The sequence below is a fragment of the Dichomitus squalens genome (assembly GCF_000275845.1).
Source record: "Dichomitus squalens LYAD-421 SS1 unplaced genomic scaffold DICSQscaffold_6, whole genome shotgun sequence".
In the NCBI taxonomy this organism is placed as follows: Eukaryota; Fungi; Basidiomycota; class Agaricomycetes; order Polyporales; family Polyporaceae; genus Dichomitus; species Dichomitus squalens.
Genome location: NW_006766888.1, coordinates 691268 through 715410, shown reverse-complemented (window position 1 = coordinate 715410; position 24143 = coordinate 691268). Strand labels below are relative to the sequence as shown.

Genomic DNA, 24143 nt, shown 5'->3' with positions numbered 1-24143 from the left:
GCGTCACGAGCACCGATATCGCAGAGGGCAGGGACGACCCGAAAGGCGTGGCTGCCGCGCTGACAGCCATTGCGGCGGGGGAGACAGAGGACATCGCGAATGCTAAACAAGCAGCGGAGGATTAATCAGGATAAAGGGCTCGCTGACTCGGTGGTCGACACCATTCTGTTTGTTGTACGTTAGCGTATTAGAAAACGCCGAACAGTGCTCTGGATCAATGCTTTACAATGTTGGAGACGTACTATGTATCGGCGCACTGATATCCCATCTACAGTCGACACCCTCCTAACCCATACCCCTGGTAACCCATAAACTCTAAAAACCCATAGGATTTTGGCTTTCCCAAGTCGGGATAGGGGGAATTCGACCCCATAACCCATAGGTCCCCAGTACCCCATAACCCATAGCCTTCTAGGGCTCAAAACCCATACGGTAATAGTGGTCACATTGAGATTTCGCTCATCAATAACCCACAAAGTACTTGATACATGCTTCCTTGTGTTCTCCCAGCATCCATCCATGCTTCAACCACATTGTGGGTAGCTTAGTGTGTTCGAAATCCCATAGCGCTCCCTCGAAGGGTCAGTAGACGCCTGTTCAGCGCTCGCTAACTGGGACTTATCAGGGCGCTTAGAAGGCGCTAAAGTTCCGGTAGCCCATAACCCCTCAAAACCCATATATTTGGGCCTGTCCCGAGGGCTATGGGTTAAGAGGGTGTCGACTGTATCAATCCCGGCTGATTCGGCTCATGAGAGCTCTAGGCATCAATTAACCTCCGCGGTCTCGGTGGGTGGCTTGAGTGGGACTTGCGTCTGTCATGATGAGTCAGGCATTCATATATGGATGACGGAGAACCCTACTATCTAGGCATGGCAGGAACCTAGATTACTGCGCGTTGCTGGGTTGACGACTCACTCGAGGCCTGCCTGGGGAAAGACGATCCAGCCCGTGCTGTGTAATATGGGAATGCGCCATTCGCAGTCACTGCTAGCGCATGTTAGCTATGGGGTCAGAGCCCATATGCATGTAATCATCTATACACCTGGTTTGGTAGAGAAACAGCCTTTCCGCCCAGCTCGATTAAGGCATGACAGCGTACATACTTCCGACCGCGATGCAATGGTCAGACTTGTTCCATACCCAGTAGGCGGGACTCAAGTGTGGGATGCCGCCAAACGGCCATGATCTCCAAGTCGAAGAGGGATGCCATCGTTCGATGGGAGTAGTTAGCGGCCAAGCATCTGCCTTACTCGGCTAGTCCATCTTCGGGCGTTAGTACTGTGAGCACAATGGAGTGCTCCCTCGGTGCGTAGCCCCCGGAAGCTAACGCAAACGCGTCTAGGTTGCGGCATACGGCTAGAACGCAGACATCAGCTTCTTACCTCGGCTGACCTCTGCCCAGCGCGAGAGCATGACGGTTATGGCCTACAATGACAGAAGTGCTTACCACAAGAAACATCTCGGATGGTGTCCGTGCAGCAATCGTAGTGACACAAGAGGCCAGTGGCACAGCCATTTCGAGGCTATGCAAAACGCGCGTCGATATGCTCAGTCTGAGGTTGACGATAGAGTTGTCGAGCTATAGGCTGGTCGCGTTCGTAGAGATGTCGAGGGCAGGTTCCCGCCGTCGGCATGTCGCAAGCCGCCTCCGAGCCGCCTGACAACGTCTCAGCCGCATAAACCGCTTTCGGCACTAATACCTCCGTCGTCGGTCAGAGACGTGTTGGAAAGCAAATCCTATTGGGGGAGAAGAGAGAGGATCAGGGACGGATCCGGCGAGCCGCTGCAAGGCGGCAAAACTCGTCCTTGTGGGGAGCTGTTACGTACTTCCGACGAGTCGCGGAGGCAACAGCTATCGCCGCCTCTTCCCCACTGGCATGCTACGCAAAACGACATGTCAGAATATCTTCATAGGTCGCCCTATTCCCTCGAGGAGTGGGCACTCTCAAGCGTGCTTACTTTAGAGCTTCTCGCTGTCCTCCCACCGCGGCCCCGGTGTCTCACGACCGCAGTGCTGGCTGCATCACGGTCAAGTAATTGTAGACTGATAGCTAGGTTAGCGTATTTTGAGCGATGCCCATCTCGATGGGATCTTGGCCCAGGGTCTGAGCTGCCTGTTCGAGGAGGCGCTCTGATGTGCGTGCTCGCTTGAAGTAGCGCCGCCCCACCTCGGCTTTGGGATATCATCCTTCTTACATCTTCTCGTAGAGGCGCATGCCCAGCACGTCTTTCCTCTTCCCTCCTCCATCTCCCGACGGCCTTGACAACCAGTAGCCGTTCTCGGCCGCGCCCCTGCATGCATTGACAGAGGGCATGCTAGCTTTTGGCTTCAAGGTTGCATGGTTCATCCTCTCTCTATCAGGCCAGTCGTGCTTCCCCACGAGACTTCGAGCCGGACTGACAGTGCTCCAGGCCTTCTCAGCAGTATCGCCGCCGTCCCCGCGTTCGCAGAGGCTCTCAATGGCTACCTCATCCCGGCGCTGTACTGCCTCGCCAACCTCGTGCTGCAGGGGATGTTTTGTCTGGGTGAGTCTCTTGTCGTCTGGAGCATGCTGCGAGACCAATGCAATCGGTGGGGAAAGGTATGATCTGGAGGATGGATCCGATTGAGATGCCTCTGCCGTTCTGCACAGGTACGTGGTATATGGTTCCCACCTCAACGTACTTTACCACGTCGTGGAAGTGACGTTGTGTTCCCGTTCAGCGCAAGCGGCTATCATGACCATCTCCTGGCTATTCATGACAGTCATTACCTCTGGCGTGGCCATTTGTACAACCCGCGCAATCCTTCGACCAGCCGGTGGTGGACCTGCCACGCCGCTATACATGTACGTTCATACCGCTCCTTACATGTCCGTAGCAGAGATCTAACCTTCATCTGAATTCAATCTTCAAGTCGAAGCCGCATACAATGGTACCCTACGTGCCTGTTCCTGGTAATTGTGTCGGTGGCCGCATCTGTTTCATACCTCGTGCTGGCACTGAAGTTCGATGCCGTCCGACCTGCCGATGGATTGAATTGCGACGCGACGCATCCTGTCTGGTACGAGAGCGCATGACATCCATCTACCCATTCCGTGCTGCTCTTGAAACATGTTTGAATTCACACTGTTTGGTCTGTTACAGGGTCCGTCTACTAAGTTATGCTGGGGTTCCGCTGCTCCTCGCCCTCCCGTCATTCTTTTTGACATGCACGGCAGCCTACCAATACTACGCTCACTCCCCTCATCCGCGTCACAGTCGCTCCTTCGGACGTCTCCATGATCATTTCACCACTGTCCCTCTTCGCCGCCAGTCAAAGTTCAAGCTCAAGCATGGGTACCATGAGGCGAAAACATTCGACCCGGCACCTGCCCCTGAAGTCGAAGTGACTGCCTATCCAGAGCTGTCTCTCACTGCCACTGGCCCTAGTGCCGACCAACGGAGTGTGACTCCCTCCGGCGGCACAATCGTTGTTGCTGAAGCAATACCCTCTCCTCCGGAGTCCCTGTCTTCCGGTCGCGTGCGAATTGCTGCGGGTCGCGCACCTACTGTCGCACGGCACCCCACACACTATCACCTTCCCTTTCAGTGGCATTTCAATGAGTCTCGCACTTCGCCAGATCCGCTCCGGGAGTCTCCGGCACAGAGTCTGAGCTTGAGCCGACACACACCTTCCCCGCTTGTGTTCGCGAATCCTTCGGAAGCAGCGCTCGGGAATGTGCCGTATACCACGACGACTGTGTCGGTCACCCCGGACCTGACTGAACGATTGTACGAGGCGGCGCCCTGGTTGAAGGACGAGAAGGCCTATTTGCGCCAGATTGAGCAAATCCGGGGCAAATACCACCACCACTATAACGCAAATAGAGATGGCATTCACGACGATGACGAAGACTACGACGCTGTTAGTGGTTCGCTACGCTGGGTTCGGAATTCGGATGACACAGCCTTCACGGTCAAGTCCGAGCTGGAGTTCGCGCGCACGCCTCAGCGAGAAGACTACGACGGGGCCATGAGGAGGCCTTCTCCTGTGGAACGTGAGTACCCAGTACCGTCTCAGTCTTCCCTCGCCCCACCCCTTCACATCTGTGTTCCTGGGTGCCTCGGACTACCTCGCTGACACATTGTTTGCTCGGTTGCAGTCTCGACGTACGATGCCGCTCTAACCGAAACCCCAATACCCAACTTCACAGGCATGGTATGGCGGATCTTGTTCTTCCAGCTCCTTTCCTCCGCCACCCAGATCATCGCCACCGTCTCTTCCTTGATCGACATGTTCGCCCAGCACGAGCCCCCAGTGCCCTTTGGCACGCAACATGTTGCGCTCCTGCTCGCCACCTGGACGCCGATTATTTCGTTCGGGGTGCGCCTGCCCTGGCGGTGGAAGGTCGTGGCTGCACGTTAACCGGGATTAGTGGCGGCAATCATCACGGTTCCTTTTGTCGTTCGTCGGCTCGCGCGTCCCGATAGGTTTGCCCGCGCCTGTCGTGTCGTCTTGCTTGCCTAACTCTCCATTTGTCTCTTCCTGTCACACTCTCATTTTCTCGATTGTCCTCTCATCGTTTCCTCGCCATCTATCTCATCTCTCTCTGCTATGGTACGCTATGGATTGTACGAGTAATGTGCTTCTACCTCACACACGCCGTTTTTTCGCATAATTGCGCCTCCTCTCTCACCCACCCTCCTTGATCGCCAGTCTCCCCCTATCGCCCACCTCCTTTTTGGCTTCCTCGCAACCGCTCATACCATGGTTTTTGTGTGTGCTTGTACTGTACTAGCAGGTGTATGCATACTGGCGACCGTCTCTTCCCGCCCCAGCTTAGGTTGTGTGGGGGACGGGGCGCGTCCGTATCGTGTCTCATTCGCTCAACTCTTTCGGGTTCTTCGGATCTGTCCTTGTATCCCTGTATTCGTACAAGAATATATACGAGATGAAATGCGAATGTGGCTGTTGAAGCTCTAATTGGGCACTGATACTCCCGTCGGAAATACTATTGCCTGTGCAATTAACCGCTGCTTATAAGATGATATGAGACAGCATGATGCGTGTGGTCAAGCAAGAAAGCGGAGGGAATAATCATGATACAGACAGGAGGTAAGGGTGGTGATACAATACTAGCGAATCCAGCTCAGAACCCACGGCGAGAGACGAAATTCTGGTAAGAGTGGCGTCATGGTCAGCAAAAGTGATACGCAGAATTCAGGCACTAGGGAACGAGGACGGGGCGAAGAAGATGCGGAGGATGTTCTTTGAGAAATTTGCGGGATGGACTAGGACGAATCTGGAGTGTGGCGAGAAGCCCCAAAACGCACCTCGAGATCTTGTGATGTCACGACCCCGAGGACGAACTTACGGTCCCAATCGGTGACAATGGCGAATATGTTGCGGCTGAGGAAGTCTTCGAGCTCCGCGAGGGGAGTTGAGGGCGTGATGATCGTGTACGGCGTTGCGGCGGTGCGCTTGAACTTCTGCATGTATTTCTCTACCTTGTCGCTCTAGAGCATTCGAAGCCGAACGGGCGACGCAATTGTGTCGAAAGTTGAGGCGGGCGGATGTTGGGAAATGGAGAGTGTCGATGAGATGGGAGGAAACGCGTCCGTATTTAGTATAATGTCTGGCGTAGTTTCAGATAGGAGACAAGACTCACAGGATCCGCCTGGCCTGCTTCCCACTTGGCCTTGAGAGAGGCAACGTCGATGTAGCCCAGCAGTTTCCGGTTGCGGTCCAAGACGCTGCCAGGAGACAATTAGGTCCGACCACAGAGTCCCAGGCGAGGACGGGGAAACAGTTCAAACGAGGGCGAAGCGAGGGATTCAGCATGGAGGAAGTCAGCGCAAGGTGTTTCGCGGAGGCTTTGATATAGCGGTCGCGCGGCCTTCGCAAAAGGCACGAGAACCAAGAAAAGTAGATTGAAAGCACTCACGGGATGTGGGAGAAGTCGCGTTCGTAGGCCATCTCTATCGCGCGTGAGATGGCCTCGTCTGAAGGGAGCGAGAACGCCGGTGGCAATTGAAGGTCCTGGATTCCGCCCCGACGACAATGTGCGCAGCGCGTACGTGTATGTAAGTGTAATGATCCTTGGTCACTAGGGCGCGGGTGTCTGGCTGACCTCTACGACTGCACCACGGTACTTGTCTGCAGGCAGCCGGGAGACGTCTAACTGGGAGGAAGTCAGGACGGAGGTTGTTGCCATCTCGCTGATTACCAGCAGAATGAGGTGCGGATGCAAGAAGACCCCGACAGCGAATACGGCAGCAAGATAGAGAGCGTAGGAGGTTATGAATTACAAGAAAGTCCTTAAGCGCAGGTCAGGCCATCCTCGATCGTACAATCCAAACCGTACGATGTCATTTCGCCTGATCTTCGGCATCCTCCGAAATACCGGAGCAAAATTGATCGGAATAGACCGCTTCAGGCAAGCGTTTGCAACTCAGAAACCGCGTAATTCTTGTGACCCTAGCCTAGGGGCTGTAAGCGACGTGCACTGACGCGTCGCGTCCACTCAGCAGAGCAGTCCTACACGCTCGTCCTAACCGTCTTCCTCTTCGTTCACTTCCGCTGCCATGCCTGAAGCCACCAAACTGCCCATTCCTGTCCCTTCTAACGACCCTAAGAAGAAACAGCCCGAGGAGAGGCCCGAAGAGGATGATAAGGGCGCTGCATCCAAGAAGAAGGACGAGGACAAGGATGGAGAGGATCTGGTACGTTCAAGGCAAGGTGAAAAAGGCATGCAGCTCACATTACATTGCTCGCAGTCTGAGGAAGATCTTCAACTTAAGAATGAGCTGGAGATGCTCATCGAACGGCTGCGGGTGAGTTAACATCACTAGCCGGGCCGCGTATGCATACTCAGCTGTGGCTTATTCCAGGAACCGGATACGAAACTCTACCGGCCTGCTCTAGAGACCCTCAGGACACTAATCAGGACATCAACGTCCTCTATGACCTCCGTCCCTAAGCCGTTGAAGTTCTTGCACCCTCATTACCCCAGTCTGCAGGCTCTATACGAGACATGGCCTGCGTCAGACGACAAGGTGAGGATATCTGTGCTTTCACATTCTAGGGTGCAGATAACATTTACATTCACATGGATCATTCTTCTTTCAGAGTCTCTTTGCAGACATTCTCTCCGTCCTTGCTATGACGTACTCCGACACACAACCTCGAGGGACACTCCGCTACCGCCTACTTTCGGCCGCCCTTAGCCCATCATCACCCCTCTCAGAACCTGGTTCCTGGGGTCACGAGTACGTTCGCCACCTTGCCGCTGAACTCGGCGAGGAGTACAACTCGCGTGAGTTGGACGAGGCTGGCGTGGAGAAGGAGTCGGAGGAGAGCAAGGTCCCTGGTACGGTGGACGACCTCCGCAATCTCGCTATTCAATGCGCCACCTTCCTGCTGCACCACAACGCCGAGCCCGACGCTGTGGATCTTCTCGAGGAGATGGAAATTGTCGACAAGATCGTGGATCTCGTGGACGAGAACACGTACGAGCGCGTGTGCCAGTACATGATTCGGTAAAGGGTCATTGGTTCTAAATGCCCGTACAAGTCTGCTAACTCTTCGGGCCCATAGTTGTGTCAATCTCCTCCCACCACCCGATGATGTCTCTTTCCTCCGTACCGCACACGGCATCTATGCGAAGCACCACAAGTTCCCGCAGGCCTTGGCCTTGTCAGTACGTCTCGGTGACCAGGATCTCATCCGCAAGGACTTCAACGCACCCGCCAACTCTAGTATGAAGAAGCAGCTTGCGTTCCTTCTTGCGCGAGCGCAAGTGCCGAAGGAGTGGCTGGAGGCGCCTGCAGAAGATGGTATGGATGATGGCGAGTCGGAACTCCCGGAAGATCTTGTAGAGTGTTTGAGCAACACTCGTCTAAGTACGCAATTCAAGGAGTTCGGCAAGGAGCTCAGCGTCCTAGAGCCGAAGAGTTTGGAGGATGTGTACAAGTCACACCTGGAGAATACCCGTACGTACCGCGAAATGGTGTTCATTCGGCTTGGGCTATATCTCACCTCGCTCAACAGGGACAGCAACTGCGGCCAACGTCGACTCTGCGAAGGCCAATCTTGCCGGCACCTTTGTCAACGCATTCGTCAACGCAGGCTTCGGTAACGACAAGCTCATGGCGAAGGCTGAGGAGGGCAACAGCTGGGTGTACAAGAACAAGGACCACGGCATGCTCAGCGCTGCCGCCTCGCTCGGTCTCTCCCTCCTATGGGACACGGACGAAGGTCTATCCCAGATCGACAAGTACACATACTCGTCGGAGGAGCACATCAAGGCCGGTGCGCTCCTCGCGTTTGGCATCCTCAACTCGGGCGTCCGCACCGAGGCGGACGCGGCCCTTGCTCTGCTCGGCGAGTACGTCGAGAACAAGTCCGTCTCGCTGAAGACGTCGTCAATCATCGGCTTGGGGCTAGCGTACGCCGGCGCGCAGCGCGCGGACATAATGGAGCTGATCTTGCCATATGTCGCGGACGACAGCGTGTCGATGGAAATCGCTTCGCTAGCGTCGCTCTCGCTCGGCTTCATCTTTGTCGGTAGCGGCAATGGCGAGATCGCGAGCACGATTTTGCAGACACTAATGGAGCGCGAGGACAAGTTCCTCGACGAAAAGTGGGCGCGGTACATGGTCCTCGGTCTCGCGCTGCTCTACCTTGGTAGGGGTTATGGGTCGTGTCATGGCATGAGGTAGGGCTGATGCGTTTGGACAGGCTTGCAGGATGGCGCGGACGCGACGATCGCGACGCTCAAGGCGATCGAGCACCAGATCTCGCAGACTGCCGTCGTCCTTGTCGACATGTGTTCGTACGCGGGCACGGGTAACGTCTTGAAGGTGCAAGAGTTGCTGCACTACTGCGACGAGCACATCGACAAGACCCCGAAGGAGAAGAAGGACGACAAGGACACGACGCCGGAAGAGCCGCCGAAGGACGACACATTCCAAGCGTTTGCTGTCATTGGTATCGCCCTTGTCGCGATGGGTGAGGAGATTGGTTCGGAGATGTCTCTACGACAACTTAATCACCTCGTTAGTATTTACTGTCCTCTGCTTTGAAATGTACACTCACAATACGTCAAACAGATGCACTACGGCGAGCCCATCGTCCGGAAAGCCGTCCCTCTCGCCCTCGGCCTCGTCAGCGCATCAAATCCCCAACTGCCCATCATGGACACGCTGTCGAAGTACTCGCACGATAACGACCTGCAGGTCGCGCTCAACGCGATCTTCGCGATGGGCCTCATCGGCGCAGGCACAAACAACGCGCGCCTCGCGCAGATGCTCCGGCAGCTGGCGGGCTACTATTACAAGGAGCCCGACTGCCTGTTCATGGTCCGCATCGCCCAGGGCCTCGTGCACATGGGCAAGGGGACGATCACAATCAACCCCTTCTTCTCGGACAGGTCCATCATGAGCAGGACGGCGGTCGCGGGCCTGTTGGCGACCCTCACGGCGTTCACGGATGCTAAGGGCTGTAAGTGCTACGTTCCCATAGCTTGTTGCAAAGTCTGTTTGACTGACCAGATATTGCGCGTACAGTCATCCTCGACCGTTACCACTGGATGCTCTACTTCCTTGTCCCTGCGATGTACCCGCGGTTCCTGATGACACTCGACGAAGAGCTGAACAACATCCCGGTGACGGTTCGCGTCGGTCAGGCCGTCGATGTCGTCGGTCAGGCAGGCAAGCCAAGAACGATCTCGGGCTTCCAGACACACTCAACGCCGGTGCGATTGGGCACCACGGAGCGCGCGGAGCTTGCAACAGAAGAGTACATTCCCTTCGCACACGTACTGGAAGGGTTCGTCATCCTGCAGAAGAATCCGGGATGGGAGAAGGAGGACAAAATGGACATCTGAGCGGGCCGTTGAACGCGGGGGTATGATGATGATCACTCTTGTGCATGGCGACACTAGTATTGTAGAACTTTGCTTTCGTTGTATCTGTAATGTTATTTCCCTTCGCTTTAGTTGGGCCTGACGCATGCATCGTCAGTTATGGGCACTATAATGATCGCGACAAGATTTCCCGACTTCGCCTAGCATCCAAAAGTTCGCGTGTGTACCCCTTCAACGTGAGGCCTCCAACCTGAAGACAACCACGGCCTTCCAAGTCGGCCTATGCGGGCAGTGCCTGCTCGCAGTACTCAGAAACGGTGCTACCAAGTGCGCGGCGGTGAGGGCTGGTTTCTGCGCAAGCGCCCGTCCGATCAGCAAGGACTTACGCAAGCAGAGCTGACTCACCGCACTCTCCGTCTGCTTGACCTCGGTACGCGTCGGCGAGGCTGGGCAGTCTGCAGACGGCGAGAGCCCGACGTCGACCATGAATCGCAAATTCTGTGAGGTAGTGCTGACGCGTTCAGACTGGTGACTAGGACAAATGCCTTCGCTTCCGCAGTGTACGGAGTAGTATAAGAACTTCTGGATGAGCCCCATTGTAATATCATCCAATCTAACGACCTTGCGATTGCCCCCTCTGCTACCTCAGCAGTCACGCGAAAACACCCACAGAACTAAGGACTCAGAGTCGCTTCATACATACTATTCTACAATCATGACCAATGTTCAGAACAAGACTACCCCCATCCTTGTCGTAAGCTCCATGTTTTTTTGTCATGCCTATCAATGAATTTCTGATTCACGCGCAATGACCACCTAGATCGGTGGTGGTCCTTCGGGTCTCGCTGCAGCATTGACTTTGGCACAGAACGGAGTGCCTGTCCGTATCATCGACAAGGTCACCTCGTTCCACCAGGCATCTCGTGGTAGTGGCTTGCAGGTAACGGGCTCGGTCCTTCAGTACCGTCGCGGTGTACTGACTTCTGTATCTTGCAGCCCCGAACGATGGAAGTCTTCCGATTCCTCGGTGTCCTCGACGATGCCCGTCTCCACGCCCGCAAGCGCGTCCAGATGCGCTCGTACAAGCTCCCAGGGGGCGTAGAGCCTCAGCGAACCTGGTGGATGCATGAGCATTTCGAACGCACCCCCGATCGTCCCGAAGTAGGTTTTTTGCAGATGGCTCGAGAGACCCATTCATCGACCAACACATCCCGGCCACAGCACCCCCAGGCGATGAGCCAGTACAAGACTGAGGGAATCTTCCGTGACCACCTCGCCAAGCGGGGTGTGCATGTCGAGCTTGGCACGGAACCCATATCGATGGAACAGGACGTTGATGGAGTCACCGTGACTGTGAAGAAGGTCGCCTCCGACGGGTCGGAAACAACGGAGACCATCCGTGCGGCGTATGTCGTCGGTGCCGACGGTGCCAGAGGTGGGTCGCTGCTGTTTTGAGCTGTCATTGGCCGGTATACCAAGGTGTCTCGCTTTTGCAGGCTTTACTCGGCGCGCGATTGGGGCCACCTATGAGGGTCAGACGAAAGAAGAAGACGGCCAGGTTTGGGCAGACGCTGAAGTTGAAGGGGTTGATTCCGACGTGGGTTATCTTTCCTTACCAATTTTGCCGAGATAGACGGTGCTGACAAGGTGTGGTATGACTAGTACTGGCACGTCTGGCCTCAGCCTGGCAAATTCACGTACGTACCTGTCTTGCCAAGACTGCAAATGTGAGATTGACAGCACTCCTCAAACAGTATTGGCATTCGTCCTAAAGGCGAAGAGGGCAAGTTCCACGTTGGAGTGATTGGCCAGAACTTCGATCCAGTGGATCTTGTCGACGAGAAGAAGCTCGTAGACTTCATTCATGAGAACACCGGTCGCAAGGATCTAGTGTTCAAGAATTTCACCTCCTTGACGTATTGGAAGTAAGTGTCTAGGCCTGCTTCAGTTAACGTATGGTGCTCTGACAGCGCCGTCAGACCTAAGATGAGGATGGTCAACAAGTTTTACGAGGGCCGTGTCTTCATTGTCGGAGGTAAACGCTCTTACCTACCCTGGGGCTCCAGCCCGACTGACCAGCGAAACGCATAGACGCTGCACACGTCCACTCGCCTTCCGGCGGCCAAGGTCTCAACACTAGCGTCCAGGATTCGGTGTGTACATATGTGCTTTTTGATGCGCTTCTCGATGGCCTGACTGGTATGGTAGCTCAATCTCTGCTGGAAATTGGCCCTCGCACACAAAGGCCTCGCATCTCCGATCCTGCTGCCATCTTACCAGGCCGAACGCCTCCCCGTGGTCACCCACATGCTCATCGCCACCTCCAACCTCTACACGCACCTAGTCCCAAAGAAATCCGAAGACGTGCAGGCCGCCAACGCCAATATGGACAAGAACGGCTTCCTCCAGTGGCGCGACCTCTCCCTCCGCATGTACGAGGTCAACTATCGCTGGAGCCCCGTTGTTTTCGACGCACGGGGAACGCTCGGCTTCGACGAGGACGAAATGAGAGCGCGTGCGTACGAGGGGTACCCCGGCGGGGACGTGCGGGCAGGGGACCGCGCGCCTGACGCCCCCGCCCTTCTCGATGTCGGCGGCAACGAGACCGCGCTCTTCAGCATCTTCAAGCCGTACCATCACACGCTGCTCGTCTTCACAACTGAAGGCGGGGCGGACGTCGACGCGGTCGTAAGGGCTGCGCAGGAGTATCCCGAAGGCACCGTACGGACGGTTGTCATTGGTCGCGATGGAGTTCCTCCCACTGTTGCGGGAGCCGTCGCATACCACGACAAGGAGGGCCATGCGCACAGAGCGTACCATGTGTCCGACGGCCCGTTGGCGATCTTTGTGGTCCGCCCTGACGGATACGTAGGCGGCTTCGCTCAAGATCTGGAAGGACTCCAGAGCTATTTCTCGCGCGTCTTCGGTCGTGCCTGAACCGACTCCCGTAGTAGCTCGTGTCAAGTAAGCCGTGTGTTGACGACGATGAGATGAGATCGATAAGCAGACATTGCTGGAGCACCTCCTCAGCTCCTCGGCGGTTCATAGCATCCCTTTGCAAGCAAAGTTGCGCCAATCGCCTGTGCTTGTCGTGAGTGACTATAACAAGCATTACATATATGACGTACTTGAGAGCCGAGGGAAGATGTTGAGAACGGGGCCGAGGCGGACCTTCCATGCTGACCGCCCTTTGCCACTTACACATTCTGAGACAACGGTCCGCATGACTGATTAGGCTCTGGCTTTCAATATGGAGTCGCATCGCACAGCTGAAATCTGCTTATTCCTTGAGATACACCAAGAGATTTGTCGCCTCGGTAGATCGGCCCTCCCAACAATGAGACGATAAAACCTGCCGGCGGGCGGAACGGAGACGATCAGCACATGGGCCGTGAGGGGGAAGCCTGGAACGTCTCTCAAACAGGAATACTCGACATTGGGTCTGGGCCTGGGCCAGCGAGGTTAATGAGAGAGTGCTCCGGAAGCATTTGGGATAAGACGACATGGAGGAAAGGCTGACTGCGGTTGAGCGAAATCACGGATGCGCCACGGCCACTTTCCGGGAGATCCACGACAGCGGACGTCAAGAGGTGGACATATTCGTGCAGCGTATGTTAAGGAGGCCTGTGGAAGCGAAGGTCAGCGCAAGTGTCTCTTCTCTCTGATATACCTGTGTATTGACGTGCCACAGAGGTTGATCGGCTGCAATACTGAAGGCTCGGCATACAGTCACTTCGGCTGAGATTCAGAAGCCAAGCCTTGAATTTGCAGGACAAGATGTCCTCGGGAGTGAGTCGGAGCTAAGGTTCGTTGAAACATTGGTTCCATCAAATTTCCCGGCTTGGAACAGGCGCCTGTTGGGCCGCTCTGGCGTACTGACTTGGTAGTATGGTACTCCAGTACCAGTCTCCACCACGATGATAGTGATCGATATACATCACATGGCATGCCCATGCGATCTATCGTGTCTAACACTTGATCTTGGTGAAAACCATCACACTGGGCCAGCACTGATGTCGGGGACGACGCATCTCTGTTAACAAATGTCGGATACAACAGCTGCGCAGCTATCTCTCGCGGACCTATCGCTTTTCCCTGCGACGCGAGAGCAGACCATCGAGTCACGCAAGCGCACTTTGCTGCAGTGGGGCCGAGGCAGGTCTATAAAAGAGTACCTCCACACCGAGGTTATATTGGAGACGCGTGAGCCGGCAATCGATGGCAAGTTCGTCGTCTGGTGAGGGATCTACCTAGGCTCGAAGTCGTTACCCACATGTACTGACGCGATGTGTTTGTCTCGCAGGGTGCTCGCTCCCAGAAGCGACCCAACCACAATAGACTTCCTTTGCTCGTGTGAGACGTAGGTTGGGACAGCGCTCCGATTGTGCGAGTGGCTCACCTTTTGCTTGCTTGAAGGTTCCGCAGATCGGCACTCGTCTCGAGACAGTCGGGAGGCTCGTCTGCGCCTGATGTCAAAGAGGTCACCGCCTACGGCGTCGCATCCGTATTCACCCCTGCGCAAAAACGTGGGAAGGGCTACGCGCGCCATATGATGCGGCTTCTACACTGGGTGTTGGCACCGCGGTCCGCCTTGTCTTCCACGTTCCCCGAAGAATGGGGCGTCCCACCAGACGAGAAGATACTTGAGTCGGCCGGAGTTGGAAACGCACAATTCTCTGTCCTGTACAGCGACATCGGGAGCGACTTCTACAGATCGTGCGGGCTGAATGCCACATCACGCAACGGCTGGTATGTTACGGGAGCAAAGGAGACCTCCTGGCATATGAACCCCGAAGCGGATCTCGCCTCACATGTGCATGTTGAATCCGAAGCCACCGAGTCCAACGTCAATCTTAGGCGCCTGACGGTGGACGAGGTTATCAAGCTCTATAGTCACGACGCGAACTGGATCAAAGATGACCTCTCCCGTCCTCCCTGTGCGGCGTCTGCGTCTGATGCTCGCCAACGCCGCACGCGCTTCACGTTCCTACCCAACAAGGGCGTCGGAGCCTTTGCGATCATCCGGTGTATGACGCTCACGCCCGACCTGCAGCCCAGCCTGCCGTCGTCGCAGTGGGCTTCGGTCATCTTCCCTCCCTCTACCTCCGATCTCGCACACGCGCTTGCCACAGAGTCCGTTCTGCCGTTCATCTCCTGGACATTCGACTCTGTTCGGGATGCCAGGATTGTCGTGGTCACGCGTCTGAGGGCGGACGAGCACACGTTCCCCATCTTGCTGGAGGAGATCAAGGCCGTCGCGCGCCAGGAGAAGGCGGCCAAGATCGAGTTCTGGTACCTCCAGCCCGAACTTCGCGTTATTGCGGAGGGCAAGGGATGGAGGACCACGGGCAGAGAGGAGCACCTGTCCGCCGTAAAGTGGTACGGTGACGAGGAAGAGGATGAGCTCGACTGGGTTTACAACGAGAAGTATATCCGTTCTCCTCACAGTTCGTCGCGCTCTCCGGTTGACCCGCTTGCCTCTCTAGGTTCTGCTGGTGCTAATTACACCGCCGATGCCACCCCTTCCAACAGGGCGTCCGGCGACAAATCTGACAGACAAACGATTAGAATCGAGGGTCAAGAGATAGCGTCTGTGGTAGTAGTGCATTGTGAGATTAGATGAGTTGTTCCTGAGATATACAAGCGAGTAATATGTGACCTAAGCTAAGAGAACGCGGTCGAAAAAGCGAGAGGACGTACATAATCCAGAAGAATACACAGAGCAACGAGCATAGCAGCAGCAGACACGAGAGCCTCATCTGTCCACAAGCAAAACCCGATCACCGACAAAGCGATTTCAAAAGCGTCTCGGTACGAAACCCTTGCCGCTATCCCACAACGCCCTCTCGATTACCTTCATTCCAGCGATCACCTTCTCTTCCTCGAACCGCCCACTGACAACCTGCACTGCGAGCGGCATACCGTGCATCGCTTCCGCGTCATACAAATCGTGCACTGCACGCGCGACATCGTTCATCCCTTGGTACTTCGCCTCGCTCCGGTACTCGGGCGAGTAGCTGTCCCTTGCCCGGTCAACGTAGCCTACCGGCAGCACTCCTGCGGCATAGTCGAGCTGTGTCAAACGTGCGATTCCCATGAGCAAAACGCTAGTCCAAATGCGCACATCACGCGATCGCGCGCGCGACGGCGACGATAACAGGCAGGCACGCACGACGTTATACAAGAACGCATAATTCGCCGAGACCAGCGTCGCCTTATCGCTCGCCTTGGGATCCCTCGGGACCGCGGGGAGGGCGTGCGGGGCTGTCAGCACGAAGTCCAGGCGCTCGCGCTTCCAGGCTTCGTGCCACGCGGCCTTGTACGCCTCGAGCGCGACGACGAGCCTGCGCTCCTCCAGCGCGGTCTTCGGATGGAAGACTTCGATGAGGCTCGCCCACGCGTCGTTGCGCCCCCACGGCCGCGAGAACCAGCGAAGAAGCGTGGCTTGGAGCTTCTTCAGCCAGAGTGGGAGGCGGAGGATGAGGCGGACCGTGCGGAGAGCGGGGGAGATGTATTCGCCGGACCGGAGCGGGTCGGTGACAGACCTGGCTGTCCGATGCGACAGGTCAGGCCGGTGCGCGGTGCGCGGTGCGAGTGCAAGCAAGCGGAAGAGTGCGCACCTCCTTCCGAGAACATGAGCTGGTATCCGATCTTCAGGCCTTCCAATGGACTTGGCGGGTAACTGCACTATATCTGAGTATCACCCTCGACCGCAGGCAGATGATACCTACAATGGGACGACCTCGTGACCTTGCTTGCTGAGCGCGCTCGCGACGTCCAGAAGTGCCCGCGCGGTGGCGGGGGCAGGTGCCACGACGCCTGCGCGCGCGAACGTCAGTCTGCCATCGTCCCGGAAGCACAAGGTCGCACGACGCGTTGCGCACCGTCGTCCATGATGAGCCCGAACTTGAGCCTCTCCCCCGTGGCCGCGTAGTCGACCGCTCTCCACGGCACCGGTGCGCACTAACCCCGGGGCGATATGCGTCAGCACGTGCCGCCCCCGCTGAGGACCGGAAGCAGCGCAGGGACGCCGCTGCATAGTACATACCGTGTGGTCGTACTCCCACGGCCGCATCCCAACCACCCTCTTCCAGAACTCCTCCAGATCGTCGAGCGTGCGCGCGATCGGGGCGGTGATCGTAGGCACGGCCTCCAGCCCGGGCATGCACGACACGCTCCCGTGGCTGGGAAAACGCCCGCGGGAGCCCTTGACGGTGTACAGGCCGCAGTAGGCGGCCGGGTAGCGCGTGCTGCCGCCTAGGTCGCTGCCGACTTCGACCATGCTGCCCTGGCACGCGAGGAGCGCGCCGCCGCCGCCCGTTGATGCCCCAGGGGAGAATGCCGGGTTGTAGGGGTTCGCCGTGGAGCCGAAGAGGTCCGAGCTGGTCTCGAAGGAGAGGCATCCGGTGGGGAGCGTCGTCTTGGCGTAGATGAGGCCGCCTGCGTCGCGCAGGAGGCGCACGATGGGCGCGGACGCGTGTGCGGGGTGGCCGACGTTCGCGGAGTAGCCGACGGTGGTGTCGTGCCCGGCGATGTCGATGCAGTCCTTGAGTGTGATGGGGACGCCGAGGAGTGGTCTGTCTGCGGAGCTGGCGATGGATGACGCGCTGGGCTCAGCCTCGTCGAGGAAGATGTCAGCGAGGCAGTTGGTAGCCTCGTGTGCGAGGAGGCACCGCTTGCCGTAGGCACCTAGGACTTCTTGCGGGGTGACAGCGTTCTTTTCGCATAAGGACACGAGTTGAGAGAGGGAAAGAGAGAGGATCTTTGCGTCGGTGTCGGTCTGGGGACTTCGGTAAACGTCGGCTGTGGCGGAGAGCTTGTCGCGGAGCTCGCGCTGCTTTGCCGAGCTACGAATTGAGAAGGAGGTGAGCATGTCTGGCAAGATAGCACAAACAGAACTCGCGTATCAAAGCTGGGCAAGGAGTGGACACAGAGTCGGTAAGGACAGGAAACCAGATGGTCGGTAGGAGAGAGCACTGCGGCCTGGACACCTCCACAACTGAGCTTATCAGGAGCAGGCAGAGTATGTAATGAACTCAGTATTACCTCAAAACATACTCGCATCGGTAAACGAATGAGAACCGGATACACTGGCGTGCATGAAACATGTTCGCCGGAATCGGGACGAAGTCATCGTTGTTCGGAAGGTGCGCAAAGCTGTCTCACACACCAGCATCCCTGGAGTGGCAGTGCGAACGACTATGTCCGTCAAAAGGAAGGAGGATTTTATGAAAGGAAGACATGTGACGTATGTCATGCGGCCAGAGGGACATTGTGCGGTTGCATCGGGGTCAAGACTTTGGCGGACGCGGCTGCTGGGCGGCGAGCGCTCATCAACGCGCCATACAATTCCTCCGTCCGTCTCGGGGCTTTCCAGGTGTACATAGATGTCACCCATCTGCGCCGCAGGTGTAAGGAACGCCTAGCCGATGGCGTAGCGGGGCGTGCTATAGCCGCTGTTCGCCCAGGACCAGCGTGGTTTCATTAGAACGAGTCATCCCTAACAGGAGAACGATGCAGGCTATTTTGTCGCGTCACCGAAGAGCCTTCCATGTACCATCAGAGGGTAATATAGCGCGGAACGTTTAGAGTTCTACGCAAAGAGGCAACTGTGAGAGCGGGACGCAGAAGCATGTGGTACCTGCTGGCTTCTTCCATAACGCTTAATCAGGGGAAACGAAAGAGAGATGGACTCACCAAGCTCTCCGGTGTGCAAGACGGGAAGGCATGGCCGACGATGCAAGGCGCTGCACGACACGGGTGGGGCTAGGGAGGAGGTGGTCAGGATAGGTCGAGGAGAACGGGTGTCATGAGAGCTGGACGGCGGAAGCTTTATAACGATATTAGCCTGAACACGGGGATTGACGGGACATGGCGAAACAACCAGCAGGTCTTCTGGGGGCTCCCAGCCTTCCCAGCCTGTCCCCCGCTCGACCATGCCCGTTCAGGTATCATCTTAGGTGCCTTTCACCTTTCCGCTTGGGCGTCGGCGGCGATGGCAAGACGGTTGCCACATCTATGTGCGCAGGCGTTTGGCGAATGTTATCCCGGATAAGGGCTTGCATTTGCGCCCAATACAGCGGATAACAGGTTAGCTTGCCGGCCCCGAGCACGAAGCGCCAGATATGCACTCACGCTCGCATTCTATCTGAATTTGTTCATGACGTCGCCGTCTTCCCTCCTCTCCATCTCCAACCGTGCAGGCTGCTTCATGTTTGACTCCTGTTATTGTATGCGATATTCTGTATGAAGCTGATGGGAACAGCACTGTAGGCTCGAGGAATGGTCGCAGCCAGTCATAGCCCATGGAAGGCTTCCTCCATATGCAATAGTCGGATTCACCCGGCAAATCCATGCGTTTGCACACGTTATCTAAGCCCATCTGACTGAAGTATCTCCAGCCGAGAGTATCGTTGAATCTGCGATATTCGCTCCAGGACCTCTTTCTGCCTCACGGCAGCCGCATTGTCCTGAGTAGAGAGTCCAGAAGAGCTTGCTGAACATGCTACGCATCGGAGTCGATGTCGGAGGTGGGGATCCTTTCATTTCGTCTATCCATTTCCCGGGAGCGTGGTCGCGGTTTAGTCTCAATTGACATGCCCCGCAGGAACCAATACTGATGGTGTCCTGATCGACGTGACACGCCTCAACGACCCTAGCCGTGGTGTGCTCGCCCATTACAAGTCACCCACAACGCCCGATGTCTCAAAGGGCATTGAGAACGCTATCCGGGAGGTGCTCAAGTCCGCCGGCGCATCGTCGTCCGACGTCACTTCTGTCAGCATCGGCACGACCGCATTCATCAACGCTGTATTGGAGGCAGACGCACGTCGGCTCGCCAAAGTTGCTGTGATCCGTCTTTGTGGTCCCTACACTAGGCAATGTCCCCCCTTCGTCGACTTCCCCAAGCATCTGCGCACACTGACAGAAGGACATGTTGGCTTCGTTGATGGCGGATTCGAAAGTAGGCGCTTTGAATTTCTCGCGTTAGGAACCAGCTTTGACGTGATTCCAGTCGATGGCAGAGAGATTTTCCCTCTCAACGAGCAGCAAGTTGTCGCCCAGTGCGCCATCATCAGAGATAAGGGTTTGAAGAACGTAAGAACTTCTTGACAAAGCAGTTATGCTTGCAACAGCCTCAGACCCATCCGTCTCGCACTTGTCGCGCCATCTACTTCTACTCAGCAGTCCAGTTAGGACACTGCTATATTTGTTGCACTTATCCCATTCTCGTTAGATCCCGGAAGCTAAAGAGGCGTCTTCTCAGATCGTCCTTTCCGGGGTATACTCGCCTTTGGACAACGAGGGGAAGCACGAAGCAGCAGCGAAGATGATTATGGAGCGCGAACTTGGGTCCTCGGTGAACGTGGTCTGCTCTCGAGACGGTAATATCTTGATAGTCTGATTCTCGTGAAGCGTCCTTTCATCCTGTCCTCTCTTTAGTTGGTCAAGTCGGCCTTCTCGAGCGGGAGAACGCCTCTATCCTCAACGCGTCCATCCTTTCCTTCGCCCAGCGCACAATCCGTGGATTCCAGAAGGCGATCCATGCCCTCAACCTCACTTGCCCCGTTTTCCTGACCCAGAACGACGGCACGCTCACGACGGCAGCCTCCGCAGCGCGGCTGCCGATCCGCACCTTCGCGTCAGGGCCCACGAACTCCATGCGCGGCGCCGCGTTCCTTTCCGGCCTGGACGACCACAAGGCTTCAGAGAGCCGCAAGTCGACGATCGTGGTCGACGTCGGCGGGACGACGACCGACGTGGGCGTCCTGCTCCCGTCGGGGTTTCCGAGACAGGCTGCGTCTTTCATCGAGGTCGGAGGCGTGCGGACGAACTTCACCATGGCGGACGTGCAGTCGATCGGCCTGGGCGGAGGGTCCATCGTGCGGCCTTCGCAGTCTGCGCAAGGCGTTTCTCGTATATCGGTCGGCCCGGACTCCGTGGGCCACAACCTCACGCGCGACGCGAAAGTCTTTGGAGGAAGCGTGCTCACCGCTACGGATTTGGTCGTCGCGAGCGGACGGGCTGAGTTGGGCGAAAGGGAGAGGGTGTCGGACGTGTCTGCCGAGACTGTCGCCTCGGGCATGCGGAGGATCAAGAAGTTGCTGGAAGGAATCATCGACAAGTGAGGGTGCTCAATACCTCTGCCTCGTTCTACAAGCTCACCATCGGATAGGATGAAGACATCGCCTGAGGATATCACCGTGCTCCTGGTCGGAGGAGGCAGTATCATAGCTCCCGACGAGCTGGCCGGTGTGAAGGAGATCATCCGACCGCCGTTCTTCAGCGTGGCCAACGCGGTTGGCGCGGCTATGGCGAAGGGTACGTGCCTGACCGCAAGCCACCCGTTCGCGAGATTAACGGTGACGTCACAGTCGCGGGAGAAGTGGACACGATCGAGCTGCTCGCTGGCCGGGACATTCACACCGTTGTGGAGGGCATCAAATTGGAAGCCATCAAGAAGGCTATCTCGTCCGGCGCAAGTCCGGGTGCGTGCTCGTGTCCTGCCTCATGGCTGTCAGGGCTTCGCGGCATGCTAATAATGCGTTCTGTCTCTCAGCTACGACGAAGATCGTGGAGGTCGCGAACATCCCCGTTCAGGTACCTCGTTCCCCTGGTGTATGGGACGAGAATACGTGATATTGACGTCTGGGCCATCCGAAGTACGTTACCAACCAGGCCACTCGTATCATCGTCAAAGCCGCGGGCGAATTGTCCCCTGAAGCTATTGCCGATCTGGAAGGGAGCATCCTGCCGCCAGACAGCACAGACGACGCGGACGTAGAAGAGGCTGATAAGTCGTTCGAGAAAATCCAGCATGTTGAAGAGAACCAGTCACTCGAAACGATCGACATCGAATCGTACAAGCCCACCATACTCCCAAACAGATCCTGGAAGCTCACTGAACTGGACCTAGGTAAGGCACTGCGGTTCGTGCAATACCTCGAAGACCAGATCTGACGCACGACAGAGTGGATTGCTGAGGGATGCGGCGTACTCGGGACGGGAGGTGGCGGTTCGCCGTATCCACCTTTCCTAATGGCGCGACAAGCTCTCCGTGACGGGAAGGAGATCTTTGTGAGCTTCGCACCTTCGCCAAATTCAGGTCTTGTGACATCCTTGAACAGGTTCTGGACCCTGAGGATGTGCCAGAGGAAGACGTATTCATTCGATGCGGCTTCATGGTATGGATCTTGCCTTCACTCGCAAGCTAAGCAGCTCATTTCGCCTAATCGAAGGGTTCTCCTAGTGTGGCCGTGGGTGTCCCTCGCGAGATATCGCGTGCCACATACATGTCGGCTAACACTGGTCTCAGGTCGAACGACTCCAAGGCGGAGATGAAATCCCTGCGGCTGCTCGCATACTCTTGAAATATCTCGGAGTACAGGACTTCAGGGGTTCTATCTCCGAGGAAATAGGCGGTGGAAATGGTATCCAGCCTATGATCGTCGCAGCAGAGATGGGCAAGGCCGTCTTGGACTGCGACCTCATGGGTAGGGCGTATCCAAATGTACGTCTTCTCTCTGTTCCACCAAAGTCTGTAGTCACGTTGGATGCCGCCTTCCCTAGATGTACCAAACGTGAGTCGATTCGACCCCTTATTGACCAATGTCAGTCAGCTAAGTGCGACCCGATCAGATTGCCTGGTGCGTATGGCATCCCGAACGGTCTCTGGCCATGTGCGCTCTCCGACGGGATAGGGAACACACTAGTACGTCGCTAAGGCCAGATAACCTCCGTCGACCGTTATCCTAACCGTCGTTCGCTTCTGCGCCACAGGTCCTCCCCACAGCTCGGAATCCAAAAGCGGTAGAAGATATCCTGCGTACAGTTACGACCGAGATGGGCTCGAAAAGCGGCGTCAGCATGGCGCCTCTTTCGCGGAAGACGTGTACGCAGTATGGCGTGCCCCACACTGTCTCGCAGGCGTGGCGTATCGGGCGCGCGATTGCACTTTGCCGGAAGAAGAACATCCTGAAATACGTACCGAAGGCTATCTTGGAGCTGCAGAATGGTTCATGTTTGTTCGTGGGGAAGATCGTCGACGTTCAGCGGGCAAGTGTATAGCTTCTGCTTGCACTGGTCGATTGGTCGTGCTGACGAGCAGCCCAGGAAGTGCGGAAGGGATTTACGTGGGGCCAAGTGACCATCGCACCCTTGCTGGAAGAGGAGGAAGAAGACGCCATCTCAGCGTCCGATTTCACGCTGCCCGTAAAGCCCGACGATCGTCTCGTCATTCCCTTTCAGAACGAGAACCTGTATGCCTATATCGAATCCGCGAATGGCGAGCAGAAGGTGCGGGGTCACACGCACTCATCGCGCTGCCGTTCTAGCGCCTTCATGCTCTCCAACAGATCCACGTCACGGTCCCGGACCTGATCACCGTGCTGGACTCTCAAAACGGCGCAGCGCTGGGGACGCCCGACTACAGGTACGGCCTGCGTGTCACCGTGATCGCGCTGGCCGGACACCCGAGCTGGACCACCACTCCAGAGGGACTGCAGTGCGGAGGTCCTGGAGCATTCGGGTGTGTGTTCTTTCCTGGCTCGTCCGTTCACGTTCTAACGTGGATCCCTAGACTGCGCGACCTCCCGTTCACGCCTATCGCATCTTACAAGGAACCCCGGAGTGTAGTGAAAGAATACGCCGCGCTGTGATGCCCTTGTAGGCCATACCACAGGTCCTCAGTGATCACTAGACTTGATGCAGACCGGAGGACAGGGCGAGAAGGCCTTATAGAATGTACCCGAATCCAATATTTGTTGCTCATGATAGGGCCAAGTTTGATACTCCCTGACAGGGTAATCGTCAGTATGTATGTGTCCGTTGAGCGGCTTCACATGACCTGGGGTTCGGGCGGGGGAACTCCATGTCCTGTCAAGCGATTGACTTCACCTGCCCCATACTCCGGCACATGGAGATGCACACGGCCGATGATCCGGAGAGAACGGGATATATACATATAGAATACATACTGCGACGGATTATTGTACACACGCATCCTGCTTCTACGTGAATCAGCAGAGCGAAGGGGCCAATAGACGTAGGACACATTACAGTCAACAGAGGCCGGGTAGTCTACCAAGGAGATTATAACGAGGTATAAGTCGACGAAGTGCGGAATTGGCGAGCGAATGAGGCAATGGCAGGGGTGGGTTGCTACTAGTAGTGATAGTATCCATTATGAGACGGTCTGACGATGGATGAAGCAGGGTTGAACGAGTGGATGCGATAGTGATAACAGTGCGTGCATGGATCCGGACAGCGAAAAGGAATGCATGATACATAATGGAGCTGGATGCTGAATGTGGCAGG

The 24143-nt window shown here is 56.4% G+C and overlaps 5 protein-coding genes across 5 annotated transcripts; 3 read left to right on the top strand and 2 right to left on the bottom strand.

Annotated features, from left to right (window-relative positions):
• Window positions 1-2224: 2224 nt before the first annotated feature.
• Window positions 2225-4794, top strand: DICSQDRAFT_160294 (uncharacterized protein). Its single transcript, XM_007363421.1, has 7 exons — window positions 2225-2362; window positions 2413-2526; window positions 2583-2633; window positions 2705-2828; window positions 2897-3043; window positions 3127-4019; window positions 4125-4794. The coding sequence occupies exons 1-7, from the start codon at window positions 2314-2316 to the stop codon at window positions 4385-4387; spliced, it is 1641 nt and encodes a 546-aa protein (XP_007363483.1). The 5' UTR covers window positions 2225-2313; the 3' UTR covers window positions 4388-4794.
• A 133-nt stretch (window positions 4795-4927) lies between these two features.
• DICSQDRAFT_101774 (uncharacterized protein) lies at window positions 4928-6309 on the bottom strand. The gene is made up of 5 exons (XM_007363420.1): window positions 6093-6309; window positions 5907-6001; window positions 5631-5715; window positions 5296-5478; window positions 4928-5138 (listed from the first exon to the last, which is right to left on the bottom strand). The coding sequence occupies exons 1-5, from the start codon at window positions 6174-6176 to the stop codon at window positions 5112-5114; spliced, it is 474 nt and encodes a 157-aa protein (XP_007363482.1). The 5' UTR covers window positions 6177-6309; the 3' UTR covers window positions 4928-5111.
• A 236-nt stretch (window positions 6310-6545) lies between these two features.
• DICSQDRAFT_82135 (26S proteasome regulatory complex non-ATPase subcomplex Rpn1 subunit) lies at window positions 6546-10017 on the top strand (the record flags this gene model as incomplete). The annotated part of the gene is made up of 9 exons (XM_007363419.1): window positions 6546-6684; window positions 6739-6795; window positions 6853-7017; window positions 7091-7500; window positions 7559-7953; window positions 8012-8647; window positions 8702-9018; window positions 9073-9463; window positions 9529-10017. Coding segments are annotated over 9 exons (2830 nt in total), but the record flags the coding sequence as incomplete, so codon positions are not given.
• A 449-nt stretch (window positions 10018-10466) lies between these two features.
• DICSQDRAFT_134363 (amidase signature enzyme) lies at window positions 10467-17964 on the bottom strand. The gene is made up of 18 exons (XM_007363418.1): window positions 16876-17964; window positions 16712-16790; window positions 16559-16646; window positions 16448-16509; window positions 16000-16376; window positions 15314-15900; window positions 14244-15254; window positions 14131-14187; window positions 13519-14064; window positions 12036-13465; window positions 11919-11980; window positions 11807-11862; window positions 11582-11752; window positions 11490-11524; window positions 11324-11424; window positions 10824-11262; window positions 10648-10767; window positions 10467-10581 (listed from the first exon to the last, which is right to left on the bottom strand). The coding sequence occupies exons 1-6, from the start codon at window positions 17698-17700 to the stop codon at window positions 15625-15627; spliced, it is 1707 nt and encodes a 568-aa protein (XP_007363480.1). The 5' UTR covers window positions 17701-17964; the 3' UTR covers window positions 10467-10581; window positions 10648-10767; window positions 10824-11262; window positions 11324-11424; window positions 11490-11524; window positions 11582-11752; window positions 11807-11862; window positions 11919-11980; window positions 12036-13465; window positions 13519-14064; window positions 14131-14187; window positions 14244-15254; window positions 15314-15624.
• Window positions 17965-19329: 1365 nt separating this feature from the next.
• Window positions 19330-23485, top strand: DICSQDRAFT_167810 (hydantoinase/oxoprolinase; the record flags this gene model as incomplete). Its single annotated transcript, XM_007363417.1, has 19 exons — window positions 19330-19357; window positions 19435-19791; window positions 19843-19925; window positions 20065-20212; window positions 20271-20952; window positions 21004-21149; window positions 21203-21316; window positions 21388-21428; window positions 21492-21744; window positions 21799-21905; window positions 21956-22012; window positions 22067-22084; window positions 22144-22338; window positions 22398-22408; window positions 22467-22539; window positions 22608-22889; window positions 22941-23123; window positions 23183-23355; window positions 23407-23485. The coding sequence occupies 19 exons, from the start codon at window positions 19330-19332 to the stop codon at window positions 23483-23485; spliced, it is 3030 nt and encodes a 1009-aa protein (XP_007363479.1).
• Window positions 23486-24143: the final 658 nt, after the last annotated feature.